Genomic DNA, 21,745 nt, shown 5'->3' with positions numbered 1-21,745 from the left:
CAACATATCAATTATGTATTGTTTACTATGAAAATATTAAAATGAACCTACATACAGTAAGAGGATAAATATCGGTTTTCTGCCCATACTGCTTTTTCCCACGAAACTTACGTTTTTCTGATGGATTTTGATGTGATTCATTCGATTTTGAGCATCATTTCCGTCAGAAATAACCAGATTTTGAGATATGACCCCCCATCTCCCTGCAATAATGGGGGATCTTTGGGGAATCGGAGGTTATAGGGAGGGGGGGAAACACAGAAAATGGTCATTTCCGACTGAAATGAAGCTGAAAATCGAATGAATCATACCAAAATCCATCGGAAAAACCTAGGTTTCATGGGTAAAGTACAAAGCTCAAACTTATCCTAACCTAACCTAACTGAACCAAACCGAACCGAACCTAAAACCTAACCTAACCTAATCCAACCTAACCTAACCTAACCTAATCCAACCCAACCAAGCCCAAACTGAAAGTAACCAACTATTCAAACATCTTCTTACCTTATTCGTCTCTCCCTCTCTCTCTCTCTCTCTCTCTCTGATTTGTAGCTTTTATAAAATTATTCCAAAAATATTCCATTCCATTCTATATTATGCTAGAATGATTCTAAAACTTCTAATATGCTAAAAAATATTCCAGACTCGAATATTTGATCAAAATTATGCTAAAAGAATAAAATTATGCTAGATATGGTAACACTGGCAGAGGGGCCGCGGGAAAGGGACAGACTACAGAGGGTGGCGTGAGTTTACCGCGCTACGATTGGAAGCTGCGGGAATTTCAAATTTTTTGTTTTCTGTATATTCAAGGATATTTTAGTTGAACTTATTAATGCTAAGAAAATCCGCGAGAGGGCAAAACCGTAGACAAAAAATCCGCAAAAAATGCGGGAGTACTGTATATAGTGATGACAGTGTTCGCTAATCTTTTACTGTAGTGTACAGTAAACTCCCAACTATCCGGCATAGCCAATGGCTAAATTAAAATGGTACCTGGCAGTAAGCATAAAATCTGACATCATCCAACATGAAGGACCCTTTCTTCTGGCTAAAAGTACATTATTATTCAGCATAAGACAGCAGTTACCAATCATCCAATCATAATCTCAAAAAGAGAAAAGTAAAGACAGAAATACACAAAAAGAATGTAGTTATACTGTACTGTAATATGAAAGTGGGGTGTTGAGGGAAGGAGGAAAGGTTGACGGTTGGTGGGCCTTGCAGCTCACACGATGTTGGCGGTGGGTAGGGAGGGGAGATGCAATGGTAGGGAGTAGAAGAGTTTTCCTTGGCTAAGGCAGGGGAGAATTCAAATGAGGATTTTTCATTGGCTGGCAGCAGGTAGGCGGATGTTCTCTCTCACCATTATCTTCCTCCACCGCTATGGTGCTGATATCAAAACGAGCCTACATTGCAGTCTGACTTTTCCAAAACATTATTACTGTAATGGCATGGTATGGAAATCAGTAATCTTACCTTAGTGCTGTATTATGCAAGACATGTGTTTTGTAAGGGTTTCACAATACATATGTTTGTATAGCACTGCTGGGAGAAAGAAAATGGGTCTCCTGGCTGGGGGGATTTTGATATTATCCCTATTGTTAAAATGAAATAGCTTCTGTACATAATATTACGGTATACATAAAAGTTCATTAAGAACATCTATTGGCTGCACTTTTGATGTTTTAAAGGATTTTGTAGGAGTTAGACAGTGGATAAGTGTTATAGGATTGGGGGGGGGTTAGGTACCCCTAGGGGGCACTTTTGCATAATCTGGCATTCTGACAATATCCGGGACGTCTTTGGTGCTATTACGCTGGATAGTCAGAAGTTTACTGTAAATGAAATATTGATGACCAGTGACCTCAAGTGTCAGCAGAAGTCAGTGGTTAAGCATGTGGTGGTAGTGGTAAGGTGCAGAGCTTGGGAAGAAGGCCCAGATGGAGCTCATGCCTATGCTCTGTTGCAGTTTGTTACTATTCAAAAAAAAAAAAAAAAAAAAAGTATTACATTCAATATGCCCTGGCTTTTCTGCTAATCATTATAGCAACCTACAATTAATAGCAACCTGAATCTAAAAGTTAACACTTTGTTGGTCCATCCATCCATCATCCGATCCTACCTTGCCTCACGAGGAGCGTAGGAGCCCGGGGGTAGGCATGTTGGTCCTCACATTTAAGATGAGAGTGACCAGCCTCACTCATCCCTGAGTGGCATTACATGAGCAATAACCCCAACAATCCCTTGGATATAAACCTTCACCGACTCAACCCGATTGGAGCGCCACAATTACCCACTAAACCACCAGGTGCCACAATTTGGTTATATGGTTACCACCCAGCGAGTAAATGGTTTCCTGGTGTACAGAAAACCATTTGGCTTGTCATTCAGTGTAGAATGAAGGAAAGAAAGACAAAAGAGGGAGTGTAAAGTCACCCGCAGGCAGAAGGGCGAGCAAAGAATGAAGTAAGAAGACAGAAGAGGAAGGAAGGAAAGGAGGGAGGAGAGGAAAGGGCAGACACCTGAGAGCAGCACTACACTGAAGGAGTGGATGGTAAGCGCCGCCACCTACCATGAACAGTATCAAATTTCGTAAGACTGTACAAACAGCTCACAAGATAAAGATTTTTAGAATACAGCCCATATATCCCTGGTTGGTATCACTGACATGTCAAAGTAACCCCAGTGTCGATGGATTAAGTATTTCTATAGTATGTGTAATAATAAACATATAAACCATTATAAATTATCTTCCAAATTAATTTTTATCTTCTACTACACTTTCCATTCCTGCTACACAAGCAAATCAACTATGTACCCTCTGAACCAATATTGCTATCCTCACTTAACAATGTATGCATAATAACCAAGTTTTATGATTCAAATATTAATTCAAATAGTGTACAGTACCCACAGCAGTTGGAACCCCTAGAAACTACTTGTTGCTACGCTGACAGATCAGAACATTTCAGACACGCCTCCATTTGTCAGTGTTATCTACAGAGCCTCCTGCTTTGGTATTATGCAATACCACACCGACAAGTTGAATATATAAAGAAAATTTCCACTCATCCAAAACCCAGTCTGAAAAATCCACCAAGACCCCAGTATGGAAAATCTTACTGAATGTCAATTTGTACTTTCAATCAAAAAGTGCACATATTAATCAATTACACTGAAATACTTAAATTCTGCAACTCAATATTCATATCTTTCCACTTTTGCCACTGCCTAAAAATAACTTGCTCCTCCTCCACACATACACTTCAGGAAAATTGTGTAGTGGGTTGTTTTCACCACACTGTCCTTGGTACTTCATTACGTTCATGCAAAGCGTGTTATTATGGTTTTTCTCTTTTGAAGTATGCACCTCCCATTCTAGTGCAAAGCATCCACAAACACTCAGCTATGTCCAGTGCACCCTGATTTTCAGAACTTCCCAAACTGGACTCCCTTTAACCCAGAGACAACTTTTTCATTATATTCTTGCCATCTGACTTTATTCTACTTAGGATAGACTTTTCAAACATGTGGGATTAGAAACAACTTTAATAAACCCCTTCAGTATGCTTTTCACCATTCATTTATAAAGGCCCAAACATGCTTGCATGTGTCGGCCTTGGTCATCTCATGGCAGCTTTCCATACTGCTTTATCTCCAGCAACCTCTATCTACTGTCATTTAACCATGAGGTCACACTCTATGACCGACATTAAATAAAGTAGTCTAGTGTCAGCAAATCTTCACCAAAAATGAAGTCACCTGAATTCATGAGCTTAATTATTCTGTATAAGTAGGGGAACTCTTACTACACTTACTCTTCATTACGTTGTTATTCTTCTCCCAATCCGGGAATGTATTCCAATGTTCCACCTACAGTACTCACCTGGAATGCTTAACGGAAGCTTCAAGTGCTACATATATGTATGTACAGCAGAAATAAGCACATGCAACAATGAAGCTGCCATTCCCAATCTCAACTACCTATCTGTTACACTGAAATTCACTGAACGATGACTATCCTATCTGCCTAAAAAAATGACAGCAAACTAAGTGGTAACATGAGCAATGCCAACATTTCCTACTGGAAGCCAGTAGGAGCCATGCCAACATTTCCTACCCATGCCCATTCCCTAAACAGAGGCTACAGTAACACCACTATCCATGCTAATTCTCTTTCTAAGAAAGGGGCAACTTACTATAGCTATTTAAAAAATAAACTAAGTAAGTAGTCTTCCTCAGGCTAACGAGCAGAATTTGCACCAATAAACTAAACATAAAAAAATATAAAAACTGAGAACCTTAATTAACACACACAATTAGATATCAAACTAAAATCATACACTAAAAAGACAGGATTAGAAAAAGTAAATAAATAAAAGAACAGTAACTTTACCTGTCAAATATGCGTGCCTCCTTCAGAACGTTGCCAAGGTTGATGTAGGCATCAAGGAAATTCGGATCAAGGGCAACAGCTTTCTCAAAGTGGTGAATGGCCAGCCAGATCTCACCCTGGGCATTGAAGACACAACCCAGGTTGCTCCAAGCCACAGCAAAGTCAGGTCGTGTCTCTATAGCCTTGAGATAACAAGCCTGGAGCGGCAGTAAAGGGAGGGAGAGATTAGACAAGGGTGATGCTTTTAGTGTGATTCGCCCTATGCGCGTGCCTAATGCGCCGCTTGCTAAACGCTCGCTTGCGACTCGACTTTCCCGCTGGATGCTGTGGCTGCATGGTCAATTCACAATAGACCCTTCCATATCAATTAGCTGGATGGATGGTTGGCAAAATCACATGGAAAATTGGCTCCATGTATCATAGTAATGCTTACTGTAAAATATAATTCAAAAGCAAAGCCATAACAAGATCCTTTTTAATGAAAATGCTTTAAAATAGTTCAGTCTTGCCAACCAAACACAACTTATCATGAAATGGTCTATCTTTCAACTTTATCATCTTGAATTTAACTCTGAAATGTAATTAGCTGCTTGCTCCTCCATGCATGCACACAAGCACCAGCCCACGGAGAGTCCGCCCTAATGCGTACCCGCGCTTCGCCCTAGCCTACGCATGCGCTTGCCCTTTATTATTGTGTCAATATTGAACTTTTATGTCAGCCTCCAACAGGTTAGTGACAAAACCAAAATCTTTATTCCCATTTCTGACATGTAATGATAAAAAAAAAAAAAAAAAAAAAAAGTTGATCTTCCCAAGCAAATTTTTATAATCATCCTGAGGGTGAGTTAATCCCCATGAATCTGTTCCGGAGGCTAACTTTTGAAGTGGGCAACTATGGAGCTACAAGGACATTTTTGGCCTGACAATCTTTCTCTGTGTTTGTGTGTAGACTTCAATCTTACATGGTTATCCTACCTGAGAGTGAGACGCGTGTAAGCCCCATACACTCTAATAAACCCTTGTCCAGCCTCTCTCGTGAGAATACAAACCCTTAAGTGCGAGCGCCCGTGCCGTCCACCTACATCTTAAGTGCTCTCCAGGTTTAACGAGGGTGATCTTCTTCTGAGTCGGCCTCTGAAGGGTAGGGCTCAACAGCCTTGTCTCAACATCTAATACCACCAAGGGAAGAAAAGTAAAAACAAATCTGATTAGTCAAGGCTTTGTAGTTAACTGCAACTTTTTGTCACGGTTTTCTTTTTAGTTAAGAGACCAGGATGTCTGGGGTTTCTCCAGTCTGCATAACACATTGCAGACACTTTCCAACCATAGCATTAATGCCAGCAGTCAATAATTTACCCTACAATTGCTGATTAAACGTGCAGTGGACTAATTTACTTAAAAAAAAAAAAAAAAAAAAATACAGTGCAAAAACAAACACAATACAAATACACACATGGCAAAATTACTCGGAAAAATGCATTAGGAAATCCTTACGTGCTGAAGTGCGCATTCATTACCTCAATGAAAGCCCAAGCATCAAGGTCCCTTTTCTTCACAGATCAGAAACTCAAGATACAATACTGCATCTCTATTTCACGGTTTAATAGGGGACTATTGACAAAAGTCTGAGAGGAAATGATATGGAATTATATAAATATATATAAATATATAAGAAAAACAAGAGACCTTGAGGAACTTCTGTGCTAAATATTCAGAGCACAGTAGCAGTTAAGACAAGTGCAAGATAAAGAATGCCATTTCTATGGAACTGAGGGAGGTTACAGCCAATTAGTGACAAATAATAATCAATCAAAAAAAAAAAAAGGAGCTGGAATGCTAGAAAGTAAATGTATATGACGCTATAATCCAATCCTCAGGGAAAAGTGCCCTGATCATGCAATGAATCTGACAGACAAGTAAAATCCACAAGGTAATTACTTGGCAATCAGAAATCTTACATCAAAACTAAATACATACTCTTTCCTCTACCATTCCCTAAGGATTGAATATTTATTCTTGCGCAGCTGTGGGATTGAGCCAGATTTGTCCACAAGTCCAAACCTGGGTCAATGCAGGTGTGGAGCCTCGGAGGTCTAAAGCGCAGACCTTTTTGAGAAACCCTCCACTTTTCACAACAAGGTGGGAGGTGCAGACCCACCATTATACGAACGCGGTTGTGACGAGCGGTACGCAGGCGCCGAGAGTAAACATCTGTGAAGGGATACACCTTGGACTTTATGAACTGTTAACATGCAGCCATAAGTACAGGCTTAAATAATCTTGGGGCAAAACTCAAGTTAAATAATTCAAAGTAAATCATGTCTCCACAGATGCCAACACTCACAATTATGCAGGATATCACCCAATTGGCAATTAACTCTCCAACTTAGCAGTTCCAAGAAAGGCTCACTTGACAGTGACAACCTCCCATGAGTTGTTTACATACTAGTTCCTTAAGGTGGCCAGCTGAAGACAGTTTGAGTTGCTAGCAAAAATTCCCATCCATAGGATATGAAAGGAGGAAGGCTCTATTGGCTAGTGATAGGTACTTTCATTTACCTTTACTAGTAATCAATAACTGCAAATATTCATGCTCAAAATCAGTTCCAGTTGAAGGCTACTGATTCACGACAGGAGTGAATAAGCCTTCAATTTTACAGTCATCTTGAATAATGTGTATCCCAGATCACCATGTATTAGAATTTGCTTCAAAAGAGTTACTAGAGGGGGGCAGTGCCATCTACTAAACTCTACAAGGCTTTACTTTTATCAAGCTTGATTATAACATGAGGCAGAGGATGGGAAGGAAACAAGTCAAACTATTCCTGTCACTATGAACAAGATGGGAATGCATAATGGTAGTATGGAGCAGAACAGCAGAGGAACAACAGAGGAGAACAAGGCAACGAACTGGAAGGACAGAGAAAAATAACCTAAAACCCAATGAGGGAGAATGAAAAGAAGGATGGGCAGGAAGAGTATTTTTCTTTTTCCTCTCTTTTTCTCTCTTGGCAGACAGCAGTAAGGGGCAAGGCATAATCCTGAACAAGACCTCACACTTTCACACAGCACATACCTTGGCTTCATCCAATCTGCCTAGGGCCTTCAATAAGTTTCCTAGGTCACTTCGTACACAGTAGAGATCCTGAAATTGAGACTCTTGTTAGTGACTGCAATAACAGAGGCTTGATGACCCCACTAAAGGCCACATCTAGGTGGCATGGGAGGCTTTGTAACACCTCTTCCCATAGAATTCATTTTGCATATTACACCTCAGCATTCTCTTTTAGCTGTTTATAGCATTTTGATATCAACGAAATTTGCATCAATAACAAGAAGAAAGTACAAAGATATAATGAGCAAAATAATTCACTAAAGAAGAAAAGTTATGAAAGCACCAAAATTATCAAGGAATATGGGCCTAAAACTAATGCTAACATCGTGGTTGTAAACAGTGATACTGATCTGTCTGATGATGAAAAATTGAAAATACAGACAATAGCTCTCTATGATAACTTGGCAGAGTTTTTTGTAATTCTGCAGCTAATTTCCCAGTGCCTGAAGGTAGATTAAGACAATACTATGGCTCTCTTTCCATAGCACTACTTTGTGGTGAGCACAATTTCCAGTGTTAATCTCTTGTTACATCTCTTCATCCAATATTGAAAGAACAATTTTTTGTCAAATTAATGTAGACTGGGTACAGGATGTACAGTATAGTTAATCCCCCCTTAAGGCTTGGTTGTGCATAGGCAAAATGGTATTTTATGTCTAACAACTTGAAGTGAGACAAGTCTCTGGTTCATTACTACGCACACAAACCATTTTTTACTTCAAGTAAATCACTAATTATGAGTAATTTGATGTGGAAAAAAAAAAAAAGGTGTTAATTCATCAGCTACTTTATAATGAATCATCATCATCATCATCTGGACCTCCTTTCCCACCCTAGGGCAGGGTGAGGAGTAGCAACATCCAGACAGCCAAAGTTTACCCAGTTCAATTGGCCATGCTTCCATTCACTCATCATTCAAGTCCACAGAATCCTGGCTCCATCAGATAGGCCACAAAAAATTTCACCACATTCTATAGCTTCACATATACAGTACCTAACCTATCTGATAACAGTTAATTCAAACGTTCACATTAAAAATGGGCGTCAAATCCCAGATCATGTGCTTCTCTGCACAAAATTCATCCAGCCAGCTTGGTCTCTTGTCAGTCCCTTAGCCTCGCCAACTTCCATACCTCTCTTCCTCACACACTCATCCATCATATCCCTCCATCTTCTTCTTGGCCTACCTCGCCTCCTCCCTTGTTCAAATTTGCTTAGATATACCTTTTTCACCACTCTATTATTGTCATCCAGTCTCTCCACATGACCACACCATTTAAGTACTGTACATTCTCTTCGATTCTGGTGTCCACAGACTTCCTCATTCCGTAACTTTCATGAATCACATCACTCCATATAATGGAAACACCTCTAAGCATGAACTACTTGTATATCAAAGGATATAACTATACAAATACTAATACTGACAGGGTTGTATTGAAGTGCCGATACATAAGCCTGGACAGCCTGCTCCATGTCGTTGGCAGCCACCAGAGCTGCTGCCAGGTTTATGTACCCATCGATGAAGTCCGGCTTCAGTCTCACAGCATGACGGTAGTTCTCCAATGCCTCCTATGGTTATGGAAAAAATGTAACAATTAACTGCTTTGCCTACAACTCATGGTCTGGAGGGGGATGTCTTCATGTGATGATACTGACATAAACAGATGGCTCAACTACCTGGTTATATAAACATCTCTTAACCATTTCCCTATCCTCCAAATGGAGGACGGTAAAATGCAAAAGGAAAACTTGAGCCAGCAGTCCATTGGTTCATCCAGCCTTCATAACAATGCAAAACTGGGCCAGAATGATACTGAAACTGGGTGGTGGGGTTCCAGTTGCAGCAAAGTTAAATGTTACCAAGGTGCAGTTTGAAAGTAATATCATCCTGACTTCAGAGCAACTTAGATGAGTAAGCTTCTGTAGCAGATTGGGAGGTTCTGTATCTGACTGAAGCATTTAATGTCTTGATAAAATCATTAATAACAGGCAAATCCTTTAGTAGCTCCAGGCAATAGCACAAAAAGGGAATGGTCCCAACTCCCATCCCATTTTAGTTGCGTGACCATTTGGAGCATAAATGTCAGTCCACTCCCCAAGACTCTAGACAGTCTTCTTACAAAGAAGACTCACCCTCGTGTAAACCACAATGGTAATGACACACCATGAAACCATAAATAACTTACTTGTAGCAATGACCCTGGAAAAGAAAATTATAGTAATGAATAATACACAGAAAATTCACTTAAGAACCAGAGCTTCCTAACTTTCACCTATAAAAACCTACAAACCAAAACAGGGTTACATAAGTAACTTTTAAGGCAACTATCTTGGTGAAACACTCCTGGCAAGCTTTAAAGGAATACTGTACCATGGCCTTTTGCAGCTGACAGGAAAATTTCAACCGATACCAAAAAGTCACCACCTTGACCACATTATCTGGGAAATGCTGTGAGGAAAACTGTTCACATAACACTACCATATGCACCAGTATGACTATGACGATGACTCAAGTGCACAAGTTTGATCTAACCACATTGGGTGGCCAGGACAGCAAGCAATCTGGTTCTGGTGCACCTAAAATGCATCTGTGCATTGCCTGCCTGCTAGTTCTCCCAATATTAACCCCTTCAGTCTTGTGACATGCTTTATAAATTTATTCTTGTAACACCCAAGCAATTTTGTTTGGCTCTGGGAAAACCGTTTGTGGGCCTTTTTTATGTTTCTGCCCAGAATCGTACAAGTCTGTTTTTCGCTCTGCTAAAAATAATTTCATTCATACCATCCACTGACTCGATACAGTGCTGCCCTCGGGCATCTGCCCTTCCCTCGCCTTCACTCTTCTTTCCCTCCATTCTTTTTTGTCTTTCTTTCCTCGTCCTTCTGCCTACAGGTCACTTTACACTCCCTCCTCTGTCTTTCTTTCCTTCATTCTTTCCTCCTCCTCCTGCCTGTGGGTGACTCTACACTGAGTGACAAGCCAAATGGTTTCCTGCACACCAGGAAACCATTTACTATGCTGGTTGATAACTGTATCACCAAATTTTGGCACCTAGTGGTTTAGTGGGTAATTATGGTGCTCCAATCAGACTGAGCCAGTGAAGGTTTATATCCAAGGGGTGGCTGGGGTTTATTGCTCATGTACTGCCACTCAGGGATGAGTGAGGCTGGTCACTCTCATCTTAAATGTCAGGACCAACTTGCCTAGCCCCAGGCTCCTAAACTCCTCATGGGGCAACGTAGGATTGGATGAATGAATGAACTAAATGCTCTCAACTCTCCAACTCGAATTCTTCACGCTCCTTCTGGCACCATGACAAAAACCTTTCTGGCAACTTTACCTCATCATCCTTCCCTCCTCTCTTCTACTCTGATGGCTCTGTAACTATTTCTTCTACTGATAAAGCAGAGCTCTTCATTCAGACTTTCTCCTCCAATTTCACCATAGATGATTCCAGTTCTGTTCCTACATCACTTTCCCACTCTGACTTATGGCTGACATTAAAATTTCGTCAATTGATGTATTTTCTGCCATCACTGACCTCAATACCAACAAGGCATATGGGCCTGATGGGGTCCCACGTGTTGTCCTCAAGAACTGTGCTTCTGTGCTTACACCCTGCCTAGGTAAACTCTTTTGCCATTGTCCATCAACTTATATCTTTCCTTCTTGCTGGAAGTTTGGTCTCATTCAGCCAGTCCCAAAGAAGGGTGACCATTCCCAACCCTCCATCGCCCAATTGCTTTAACATCCTGTGTCTAACAAGTTTTTGAGACTATTCTTATCAGAAATATTTTAAAGAAACTTTCCTATCACAACCTTCCTTCTGATATATATATATATATATATATATTTTGCATACTACACAACATCCATTTCATCTACTCAAGTTCATCCAACAAATCCACTTTACAGCACCATTCCCGATATTGTATATTTCTACATTCATTCCCAATAACCAGAACCATAAAGTACATACAGTCTACTCTTACTCTTTATCTTTATCCTGCACTTTCACCTCCTTTCAACACTACATCCATCACAGTGCATCCTTCACATCAGTTTACACACAATCCCCATTCAGGTCATACTACCATACATCAAATTTAATCATACTATCCTTATGCACCAATACATAACCTACCATTCACCCAATTCTATCATTTTATCCGCATTCCCAAGTACTTACCGTGAGCTGGCCACGCTCCTTGTAAACATTGCCGAGGTTACTGTACGCTTCCGCCAACATTGGATTCTGCTTTATAGCCAACATTGAGAAATGGGCTGATCTGAAATACAAATAAAACAAAAAGAGTAGTTGAAGCAAATTTATACCCATACAGATATACCCTGCTATACGATCCCCCCTTTATGCAATACCTTGTTTTTGCAATGTTAATACTGCATTATTACCCTTCCCCGCCTAACAGTGGCCAGTCCCCAGTTGTGCGATTTTTTCTTTTACCGATTCTGATGATATTTTACTTAAATTTTGCATTTAGCTTGATTTAAAAACTGTTTCTAGACTTCGATTAATGTGTTTTAGTCATAGGTGGGGTGAACACTGTCATTTTTGGGTATAGTTTACTGTTTGTTTGTTTTTTCAGACATTTTTTATGATTTTCAGATTTTATTTTTGGGTTTAGGTGAGCTATAAACTGCTTTAAGGCTTAGTCTAGCTTGTATTAAAGCTATTTGGGGGTATAGGTGAGCTAGAAACTTGTTTTTGGACTTATTTGGGTGGGTTTGGACTTGGTTGGGGGGGGGGGAATCCCAAGGCTTCCAAACGCATCCCTATACTTTCTATGTTATAAAGTCCCTGTTTAACAATACCCCAGCTCAATGATGTGATTTCCCAAACGCATCTCATCGTTATAGCGGGGACGACCCGTATTCCATAACCCCTTCAACCTAAGGACATTATTCTTATAATCTATTCTTTGTGTTGCCAGGTGATTTTATTCAGATCAGGGGGATCTCTTGTAGTTAAAGGGTTAATGAAGGCTGTATTTAACCACCTGCCCATTGTTTTAAGAATCTCTCATATTAAATAAACTGTCTGGTGACAGGAAGCATAAACCATATACATACACATACTCAAAGAAGATAATTACCACTGATATTTGTTACCCAGACATGTATGGTTTATTAAAACATTACAGTTACAATAACTGAGGATGGCTAGAACAAAAAATTTCACTCAGCACTTAAGTATCTCTATGCTCTATCATGTTAAGCTTAATATGGTTAAACTCAACTGGGTTTATACATAATATGTTGAGAGATGTAAGCTCTCTCCCATCTACAGATACATAACTGTTATTTTATTCAGGTTATCACACAATTTTGCTCAGATAAGGGAAATACTAGACATCAAGGTTCAAACTGTCTCGGTTATCCCTTCCTGAGCTGAATTCCCCTCACCTGAAAAACATAGTTCAAATTTGACGTGAATAAAGTACAGTAAGTTCACCGCGAACATGTTCTCGCCAAATGCGCTCGCAAGTATGCGCGGTTAGTGCTGGGATACGTATAAGACAACGTAGGATTAAAGAACCATTATGAAAACTATAAATTTGCGCGCGAGGCAGCCTTTGAAAGGCCAAATCCTCGAACATCAGCGCATCACCGAGCACGGTTTGTTTTGATCACATGATCGTGTCCTGCTTTTCCACAGTACAGTGGGGCACCAACTTTCGCTACAGCAGGATTCGCGGCATGCACCAAATATTCCCTAACTTCCACTTTCGCTTGAAAAAAAAAAATCGATTTTCGCGCACAAATTTTGGGTTTGGGACAATATTTTGAACTTTGAATTTCCTGCACCGCCCGCCCGCAACCCACCGCCATCTTGAATGACGTCATGTCAACACTCTGTCCACCCATTCCCGCCATTGTGTACGAACGTGCTAGCTCCATTGTGTTGGATTCTCACGGTTCAATGGCCTCTACTATACCTGGTAGTGTGGGGAAAGGGCCTGGTGGTGTGGGGGGAGAGCCTGGTGGTGTGGGGGGAGGGCCGGGAGGCAGTGGTGGTGATAAAAAGTGGCCGGGACATTCAAAGTCGGGAGGAAAGGCCGAGGCTAAAAGAGAGTATCGTGTTGGCGTGAAGAAACGGCAGTATAATAATGAAATAAAAAGGAAGATAGTTGAGTTTTTATTGTTTGTATCTCACAATGCAATGTACAATAGTGATTTGATGTACTGTATTGCAAGTGAAAATGAAAATCTGATGTTACTTTAGGATAACCGGGAACCAATTAGCCTTTTTGCCATAAAGACAATGCCCCAACTTTCACTAATTCCACTTTCGCGCATTATTTTTGGGCCCAATTAGGCGCGAAAATTGGTGCCCCACTGTACTGTATTTGTAAGTTAAATATTTACATTACTGTTCTGGTAAGTTTATGTACAAGTTAAAATACTTTTAAAAAACATTAAAGCAAAGAAATAAAGCCTTACAACCAGTTTACCTGATAGGCGTCGGAATACTGCCTTTTTAATTTGTTTGTTAAAGATTTGCTGCACTGATTTTCCACGGTACTGTACAGTATTTGTAAGCTAAATATTTACTGTTCTGGTATGTAAGTTAAAGCACTTAAAGCGTTAAATAAAGCCTTGTAACTAGTTAACCTGATGTATATGATTACCCATGATCAGCAGGTTCCGAGACAATTCTCCGTCAAGTCAATTCGCCGTAAGACAATTCCCCATCAAAACATGGATGATTCCCTGTCAGGACAATTCGCACCCTGAACGATTCCCCGTCAGGACAATTCGCACCCTGAATGATTCCCCGTCATTCTATAAATATACTTATTTCGCTTTTGAATTATATTTTAGCATCACCCACAGCTGTCTTCATTAATGATAGCGAACTGTCTTGTTATTGTTGCGATGGCGAACTGACGACGACGAATTGTCACGAAACCAATTGGCATCGGAATGTTGCCTTTTGTTTACGTATTTGTGTGTTGAAGTTTTGCTGTGCAGTATTGTATTTGTAAGTTATAACTTTAAATAAACTTCTAACTACTTAAAGTGCTTCATATTGATTACCAATGGCAGATAACAGCAAAACACCACATTTAGGGGGTCTAGGGAGGCAAATAAGGAGTAGTTAAAACTTATGCGGTTTCGCGCCGAACGCGCCCTGGTTGGAACCAAACCTCGCGTTAGGGGCGAGCTTGCTGTATAGTAAACTCTCAATTATCCGATGCAATTCAGCCAAGCCCTAGGCTGAAAACGCCAGATATTGCATAGTGCCCCAATCCGCCCAATATTCAGCGTCAAGCTTGATACTGCATTAAGGAGGTATCACACAGTACCTGAAATCATGGTTTGCCGATGGAACGCGTTCCTGGTTTGCTGGAACCAGGCACAAACCCTATCACACACGTTCCACGAACACTGCCAACGGTCGGCAAAAATGTAAACAAAGCACACCGGAGTCTGTCCCACCGTCTCAGACGAGTCACACGTATCAGATGCAACACGGTTTTTCTTGAATTTGCTGACAGGAGAGTGATTGCTGCATTGGCTCTTGCAGTGGTCACACTTGAAAAGAAGTGGCGGCAGTCAAAGCCACGAGGAGGCGGCTGCGGAGCCGCTTTCTCATGACAAGGGAATGACCTTAGTTTTTCAATGAGGGTGATTTCAGTAGCCCTTTTCCATACTATCTGCCCAGAAGCCATCATATCTGCAGAGTTGAATGAACGGCAAGATACATACAATACTCCTCACCCAGTGTGGTGTGCTGTATCCGTTCCCCAGTGTAAACAACAATTATGGACATCGTTATTTCACCTGTGCACGATATAAAAGGTTATTTAAGCTTTCATAATTAATAATATATATAATGGAAAGTAATAGGCACTCTAAGAGGGAATTACAACTTTTAAAAAATAAACAAAATACTGCAGTATAGCCTCCAAGTTCTTCATTCAGCTCGCTCTGGTATCAAAGAAAATGTTTTGTACTGGAAATCCTCGGCAGGAATGGATGTGAACCAAATCCAGTTTTGCCCAAGAAATCCTCGACGGCTACCACGGTTTCGTGGGCAGTTACCACGATTTCTTCGGCACACCATGATTTCAGGTACCGTGTGATACCCCTTTACTATCCATTTCGAACCTTTATCCTAAAAACTTTCCCACGAGTAAATGAGTAAAAGATGAAAATTAAGCATAAAATACAATAACATAATGATGCAGTATAGTACAGTATTACAGTGCCAGCTGGCTACTGTTTACAGGCCAGTTGTTACACCTGAACACAAGATTTTGCACAGACCCGCTGGTTACATCAGGTTTTGGCACCGGATATTCCATAATTTCACTGGATGTTGCTTTAACAGAGCTGAGCCAGCAGCACTGGATACTGCAACGACAGACAATTGAGAATTTACTATAGCTACCAAAGTGCATTCATGGCAGAGAAAACTCTTTCAATACAGTGATGCATTTTTCACTATGTTCTTGCTATTTCTGGGTATCTTTATTTGCCTTTTTTTTTCTTTGAGGTGTTATACAGCCTTCATTATTAGATAATTCTCCTAAACTGAATAAAATTTCCCGGTAGCTGCAAGAACAGACTACAAAATCATATCTTCGTAGCTAAAGTCAAATGACAGGCTACAAAAACAATATATTTTTGGATGCCACTCACTTGTCAAGGCGACGACACTGGAAATGAATGGATGAAAGCAGCAGCAGGACCGCTGTGTTGGAAGGGTCCTGCCGCCATAGCTGCATGCAGTGCTTCTCAGCATTCTCGTAGTCACCAGTCTGGTATTCACGATGAGCCAACTCTGCCAGACCTGGATACCAAGCAAAGAAGATAATTACCAGTAACACTGGGCTCTTTATGCCAGCTGGTCATTTCCAAGCTATTTAAAAAAAAAAAAAAAAAAAAAAAAAAAAAAAAAAAAAATCACTATTCAAGTACCAGCTATTTACATAAAGTTCTGTATACTGTACTGATATCCTACAATCCTAGGTAGATGCAGGGTCATATGGGACTTCTCCAGTGAAGCAACTTGTGTGAGAAATCCATGGTCATGAGTAACCAGACTGCTCCAAGAGTATCAGCCACCTTGTATGTATAACTGGTCTATATGAGCCAATCATTAACATACCTGCATGCCAGGCACACTCAAACATCGCTGTTGCTGCCCACCATTGAGTGGAGTGAAAACAGAGCCTAGGCCTTTTGTATTACCAGTCAACTAAGCTATATAAAAAAGCCATGGGGAAGAACACTGCCTACCTGTGAGGTTTTATTCAATCTGGACTTCAACTTTTCTCCAAGCAGGAGTGGGCAGAAACTTTACCTTGTGAGTGTACTCATATACCAATTAAAGAGTAACTCATGGAGAACAAAACATATGGGGAGTGATACAGGATTATAGTGATGGCTGTAAGCAAATGAATTCATGAGGATGCAGTGAACACAATGTGACGTAACTATCTAAGGAGGAAAAACTATGCTTGATTCATTATGCACTGATACAGACACCAAAATGGATCTCCTTCCTTGCGATAAATAATAGGAGCAATGACTTTAAATACCCAGTGATGTGATCTTAAATACCGAACAAACAGAATATTGTGCGTTTCACTATTTTCACTAAAAAGTTGTAGGGTATTGTTGACCAAAACTGTATAAAACACCAAAAAATGTCTCCAAGAAAGTCAGGTACATAGACCCATCCGTATACATGGGCTCAATATGCACAGAACACTGGCTAGAAATTGTGCCTGAAGATGTTAGGAGTGTAATGCTGTATGGTAGTGGACTTGGGCAGTAAATGAAGATATATGAAGGCTCAAGCATACAGAAATGACAATTAAATAGATGTGTAGTGTGTCCCTGAATGTGAGACCTGAGGGAGGGGGGGGGGCTACGACTGCAACTGAAGAGTTGAGAGAAAGGATGGCATTTGAGTACACTGTTGTTGTCCTGAGGAAGGGTAGACTGAGATGACTTGGGTATGTTGAGAGGATGGAATATGACAACTGGTGTGGAGATAAGAAGTGTGAACATTGGGGGTAGGGTTCCAAGAAGCAGACCAAATAAAGACCTGAAATGAGGTCATATAGTATGACCTAAGGGATAAGTGGCTGAATAAGGTGGCTGCCAAAGATCGAGCAGCATGGAGAGCAGCCAACAGGCACACCAAATAAATACCTGGAACAAGGTCATAGAGGGTGACCTGAGGGATATGGTACTGAATATGGAGGCTGCCAAAGACCGAGCAGCATGGACAGCCACAAATAGGTGACCAAGGCTGATGCATGAAAGCATGCTGTAGCCTTCATACAATACAGTATATATATACAGAGCAAACCCCAGTTTAATGATGGGATGCATCAATGGGCGGGGTATCGTATATCAGGGCTGATTTAACGTGTATCGGGATGCATTTTTAAGCCTTGACACTCCTCCCCAGCCATGTTCTAAACTCACCCAAAAGAGTTTTTACAAGTTTACAGGCAATCTAAATGACCTAACAGCTGTAAAAGAAGCTAACCTAATCCTAACCAGTAGCTGTCTTGCTTGTACCCAGTCAAGGTCACTGGAGAATGAAATCACCAATTCATATTCAAACTCCGTAGAGAAGCAGCAGCACCATTGTACAGTAAACAATCCCACCATCAGACGGTCCCGGGACAATGAAATAAACATCTATTATGCATAATAAAGTATGAATATCGGAGAATTGTCGATGGTGTGAATTGTTGTGACAGGGAATTGTCTTGACGGGGAATGTGTTGATGTCGAGGGATAGCCTTTTCAACTGCCCCTCTTTATGTCGTTTTAGTTACTGTTCTGGTTGCTGAGCTCCTTTATTTTCTTCTCCCTTATCTTCCAACATTTATTTAGAAATTCCTTTGTATATTCGAAGTGTTTTCCCTTGAACAGCCCGAATGTAAACAGATGATTTATTGATGTTACAATTTTAATCAATGCAGGAAATACTGGCTCTTTAAGGCTTTCATAATTATCAATATTTATTTTAAATTATTATCATGTACTCCATGAAAGATTAGATGTTCAATGGGAGAACACAAAATATTCTTTGTTAAGTCACCTAGTTTTTTTTTTTTTTTTTTTTTTTTTTTTTATGTGACCGACTCTGGGCATAGGCTTCACAGCCTGCTTTCAAGGTCCAGTAGTCCTCCTACGTACCGCACACCTCTACATGTCACCACTTCGGCGCTAACACCCACCGTCCATTTTGAATACATGCTAGGGCTGTCTCATACAGGACTGGTGTATTGGTATTAGCGGGGGTATTTTTACAACATGTCGGCGGGCCTTCTGGTAGATCAGTAAAGTCTGATTTTTATGAAATTCAAATCCTTAAACTGTGCCCTGCCTCAGCGGGATTTGAACCCGGGTCCGTCAGGACTGCAGGCCAACTCTCTACCGATTGAGCAGTTATCCACACTGTTTTGTAGCTCGTCTGATGGCAGAGAATCCGTAACCCAAATGAAAGTGTTTTAGTCTAAAAACAGTTTACAAATCAACCTAAACACAAAATTTAAGTCTAAAATATCAAAATCGGTAAGAACAAAATTATACCGGGACCTGGCCATCATTAGGCAGGGTATGGTGGTACAGTAGAGTTATGATATGACAAAACGAAACAACGGTCTTACAATAATATGGGCATTTAATTTCTCCCATAATTACTTAATAGCACGGCAATACCACTCAACTGCGTGAGAGAAACTGTGGGAAAGGGCGTGTTTAGGTACTTGTATTGGATTTCCAGATACAACTCGTGTGTTATGCTTTTGTCAGGCACTGATTCGCTTCCTCAACCCAACCCAACCCACATGACCCATGTCCCATACCACCAGCCACAGTGTTGTGTAGATGGTCGCTGTGATGAGAAGTTTATTTGCTTATTTCCTTGCTCCTCATTTCCTCTCAGAACTCTGAGCATGTGGTTCCAAAGTAACTTTAGTTATGCCTAAACATCCTGAAAGTGCTACGAACACAAGAAAAGCATTTATTCTAAGTGAAAATGTAAAACTGTCGGACGAAGTGGTGTGTGGCGTGAGAGCTTAAATGCAAACGATCAGACACACATGAGTCAGGTGTGTTTACAATGTGGATAGTTTTCTTAGTTGGAAAAAAAAGTTAATGATGAAGGAGCAGTAAAATTCATGTTTTTGCCTTCAGTGCAACATGAAAAAAAAAAAAAAAAAGTAAATAAATAAAAAGGGGGGGGGGGGCCTTTGTGCCCGATGTTTGTAATGAACTGATGGTCTTTGGTCAAGAAAATTCGTATCTTACAATCAGTGAAGACACTACATGTTGACATACATAGTAAGGTAAGATAACTATGTGAGTTCGGTTCTCATGAATTTACTGTCATACAAATTATACAGCTTGGGTGACTTGCTTATTTTTCACGATTACTGCATTCACGTAAATCTGAAGTAAGAAATATGCAATCATTCCACGCTGACAACTTCTTTTTAGCATTTTTTCCTTTATTGTCGATGACTAATGGCTTTCAAAAATAATTTCACACTGCATTTTTAATCTGGTTAGTACTTGGATGGGTGACCGCCTGGGAACACCAGATGCTGTTGGCATCCCTACGTGTCAAGTGGGGTTGGTGGAGGATTAGTGCCCCTCCCTGTAAAACAATTAACTCTGAGCCCTTGACCACCCCGTTTGGGATACATGGCGTCTGGCAATGGATGGATGGATGGATTTTTAAAAATGGGAGCCAAAAGTGATTCTTGGCAAAATATGCCTGATGCTAGGCAGCCATTATTCATGTGTTGTTTAAGTCAAAAGTTTTTTGCTTGATTGGTAATAAGGACTTGCAAGAGGCTTTGTGGCAATCCTTGGTGATAAAATTTTTTATGGAGAGTATTAGGGGGCAAAACTAATCGGTTAGGTTTGGTTAAAATGTAGTATGCACTGAAGTGTCCAGTCGGTGAGATAGTATCTAAACATGCTGTCTTGGGTGTCTTAAGGAAAAGAAGTTAATGATGAAGGTGCAGTAAAATTCATGTTTTTGCCTTTAGAAAAAAAAAAAAAAAAAAAAAAAAAAAAAAAAAAAAAAACTTTGCACCCAATGTTTGTAATGAACTGATGGTCTTTGGTCAAGAAAATTCGGATCTTATGACATGTGAAGACACTAAATGTTGACGCAGTTAGGGCCGATGAGTAAGTGGGCCGGTCTTGCCATGCCAGCGTCGGGTAAACATCTCAGGCGCTCTCACTACTTTTCAGGAAATTAATGAAGGAAATAAGTAAGGAAAATTACATGTTTATGATACTGTGGTAACTTACCAGACATGACAGATAGATGACCTTATATGTTTAACGGTAATAGCAGCACAGCTGCGATGTGTTAATGCCAAGCTCCGAACTTTCTTGGCGCCAAAACTCAGCTGCAGTCACGGGAGGAGGAGGAGTTTTTTTTTTTTTTTCTTTCAAACTGATTTTGATTCAGTTAGCAAATTTTAGTGATTCCTTTGTCATACAGAAATGAATTCAAAGTAAATGATACGATACTAGTTCGTGGTAAAGCTCATTATTCCGTCAATGAGAATAATTATATCAGCCAATCAGCAATAATTACAGCTGGAAGAGGGCGGGGCATTAGTAGGTGGCGAGGCACAAGAGACTCTGGCTAGCACTACCCGTATAGTGGTGATGGCGAACCTTGCGATAAGGTACCCGTAGGAAAGCTCGGTGGCACAAAGATTAGATTTGTTAGTCTTTGTATTGAAGTGACTTATGAACTGACTCAGGATAAGAATTGCTAGGTCCTGACTCCACGGGCATACAGCCCTGAAATAAGGCAGTAAAACTATTTATCTATCTATTGCCAGACGCCATAATCCCATAAGGGGTGACCATTTGACTTTGAGTTATTTGTTTTAAAGGAAGGGGCACTAACCCTCCACCAACCCACTTGTTGTCACGCAGGAAGTACGTATGGTTTGACTATATGGTTACCACCCATTGTTGTAAATGGTTTCTTGGCTTACAGGAAGCCATTTGGCTTGTGACTCAATGTAAAACCACCTGTAAAGGAAAGAAAAGCAATAAGAAGTGACAGGAAAGATGGGAGAAATAGGAAGAGAGGAGGGCAGGCACAAAAAAGAATGATAAAGGCTAAGGAAGTAGGCAGCACCCTTCTCTCTTCCTATTTCTCCCATCTTTCCTGTCTCTTCTTATTGCTTTTCTTTCC

The 21,745-nt window shown here is 40.5% G+C and overlaps 1 protein-coding gene across 2 annotated transcripts in view; it reads right to left on the bottom strand.

The window, feature by feature from the left end:
- sxc (O-linked N-acetylglucosamine (GlcNAc) transferase sxc) overlaps nt 1–21,745 on the bottom strand; it is a 97,460-nt gene that overhangs the window by 61,498 nt on the left and 14,217 nt on the right. For both annotated transcript variants that reach the window (XM_080274170.1, XM_080274171.1), the window contains exons 2-6: nt 16,186–16,336; nt 11,708–11,807; nt 8,943–9,086; nt 7,476–7,544; nt 4,400–4,596 (exon numbers count right to left, since the gene is read on the bottom strand). In XM_080274170.1, the coding sequence (XP_080130296.1) occupies nt 4,400–4,596; nt 7,476–7,544; nt 8,943–9,086; nt 11,708–11,807; nt 16,186–16,336 (661 nt within the window). The remainder of the gene's footprint in view (nt 1–4,399; nt 4,597–7,475; nt 7,545–8,942; nt 9,087–11,707; nt 11,808–16,185; nt 16,337–21,745) is intronic.

The sequence above is a fragment of the Coenobita brevimanus genome, chromosome 57 (assembly GCF_032717465.1).
Source record: "Coenobita brevimanus isolate Jiangsu-jjx chromosome 57, ASM3271746v2, whole genome shotgun sequence".
NCBI classification, from domain to species: domain Eukaryota; kingdom Metazoa; phylum Arthropoda; class Malacostraca; order Decapoda; family Coenobitidae; genus Coenobita; species Coenobita brevimanus.
Note: the sequence above shows the minus strand (reverse complement) of the source record. Positions and strands in the feature narration are given on the sequence as shown.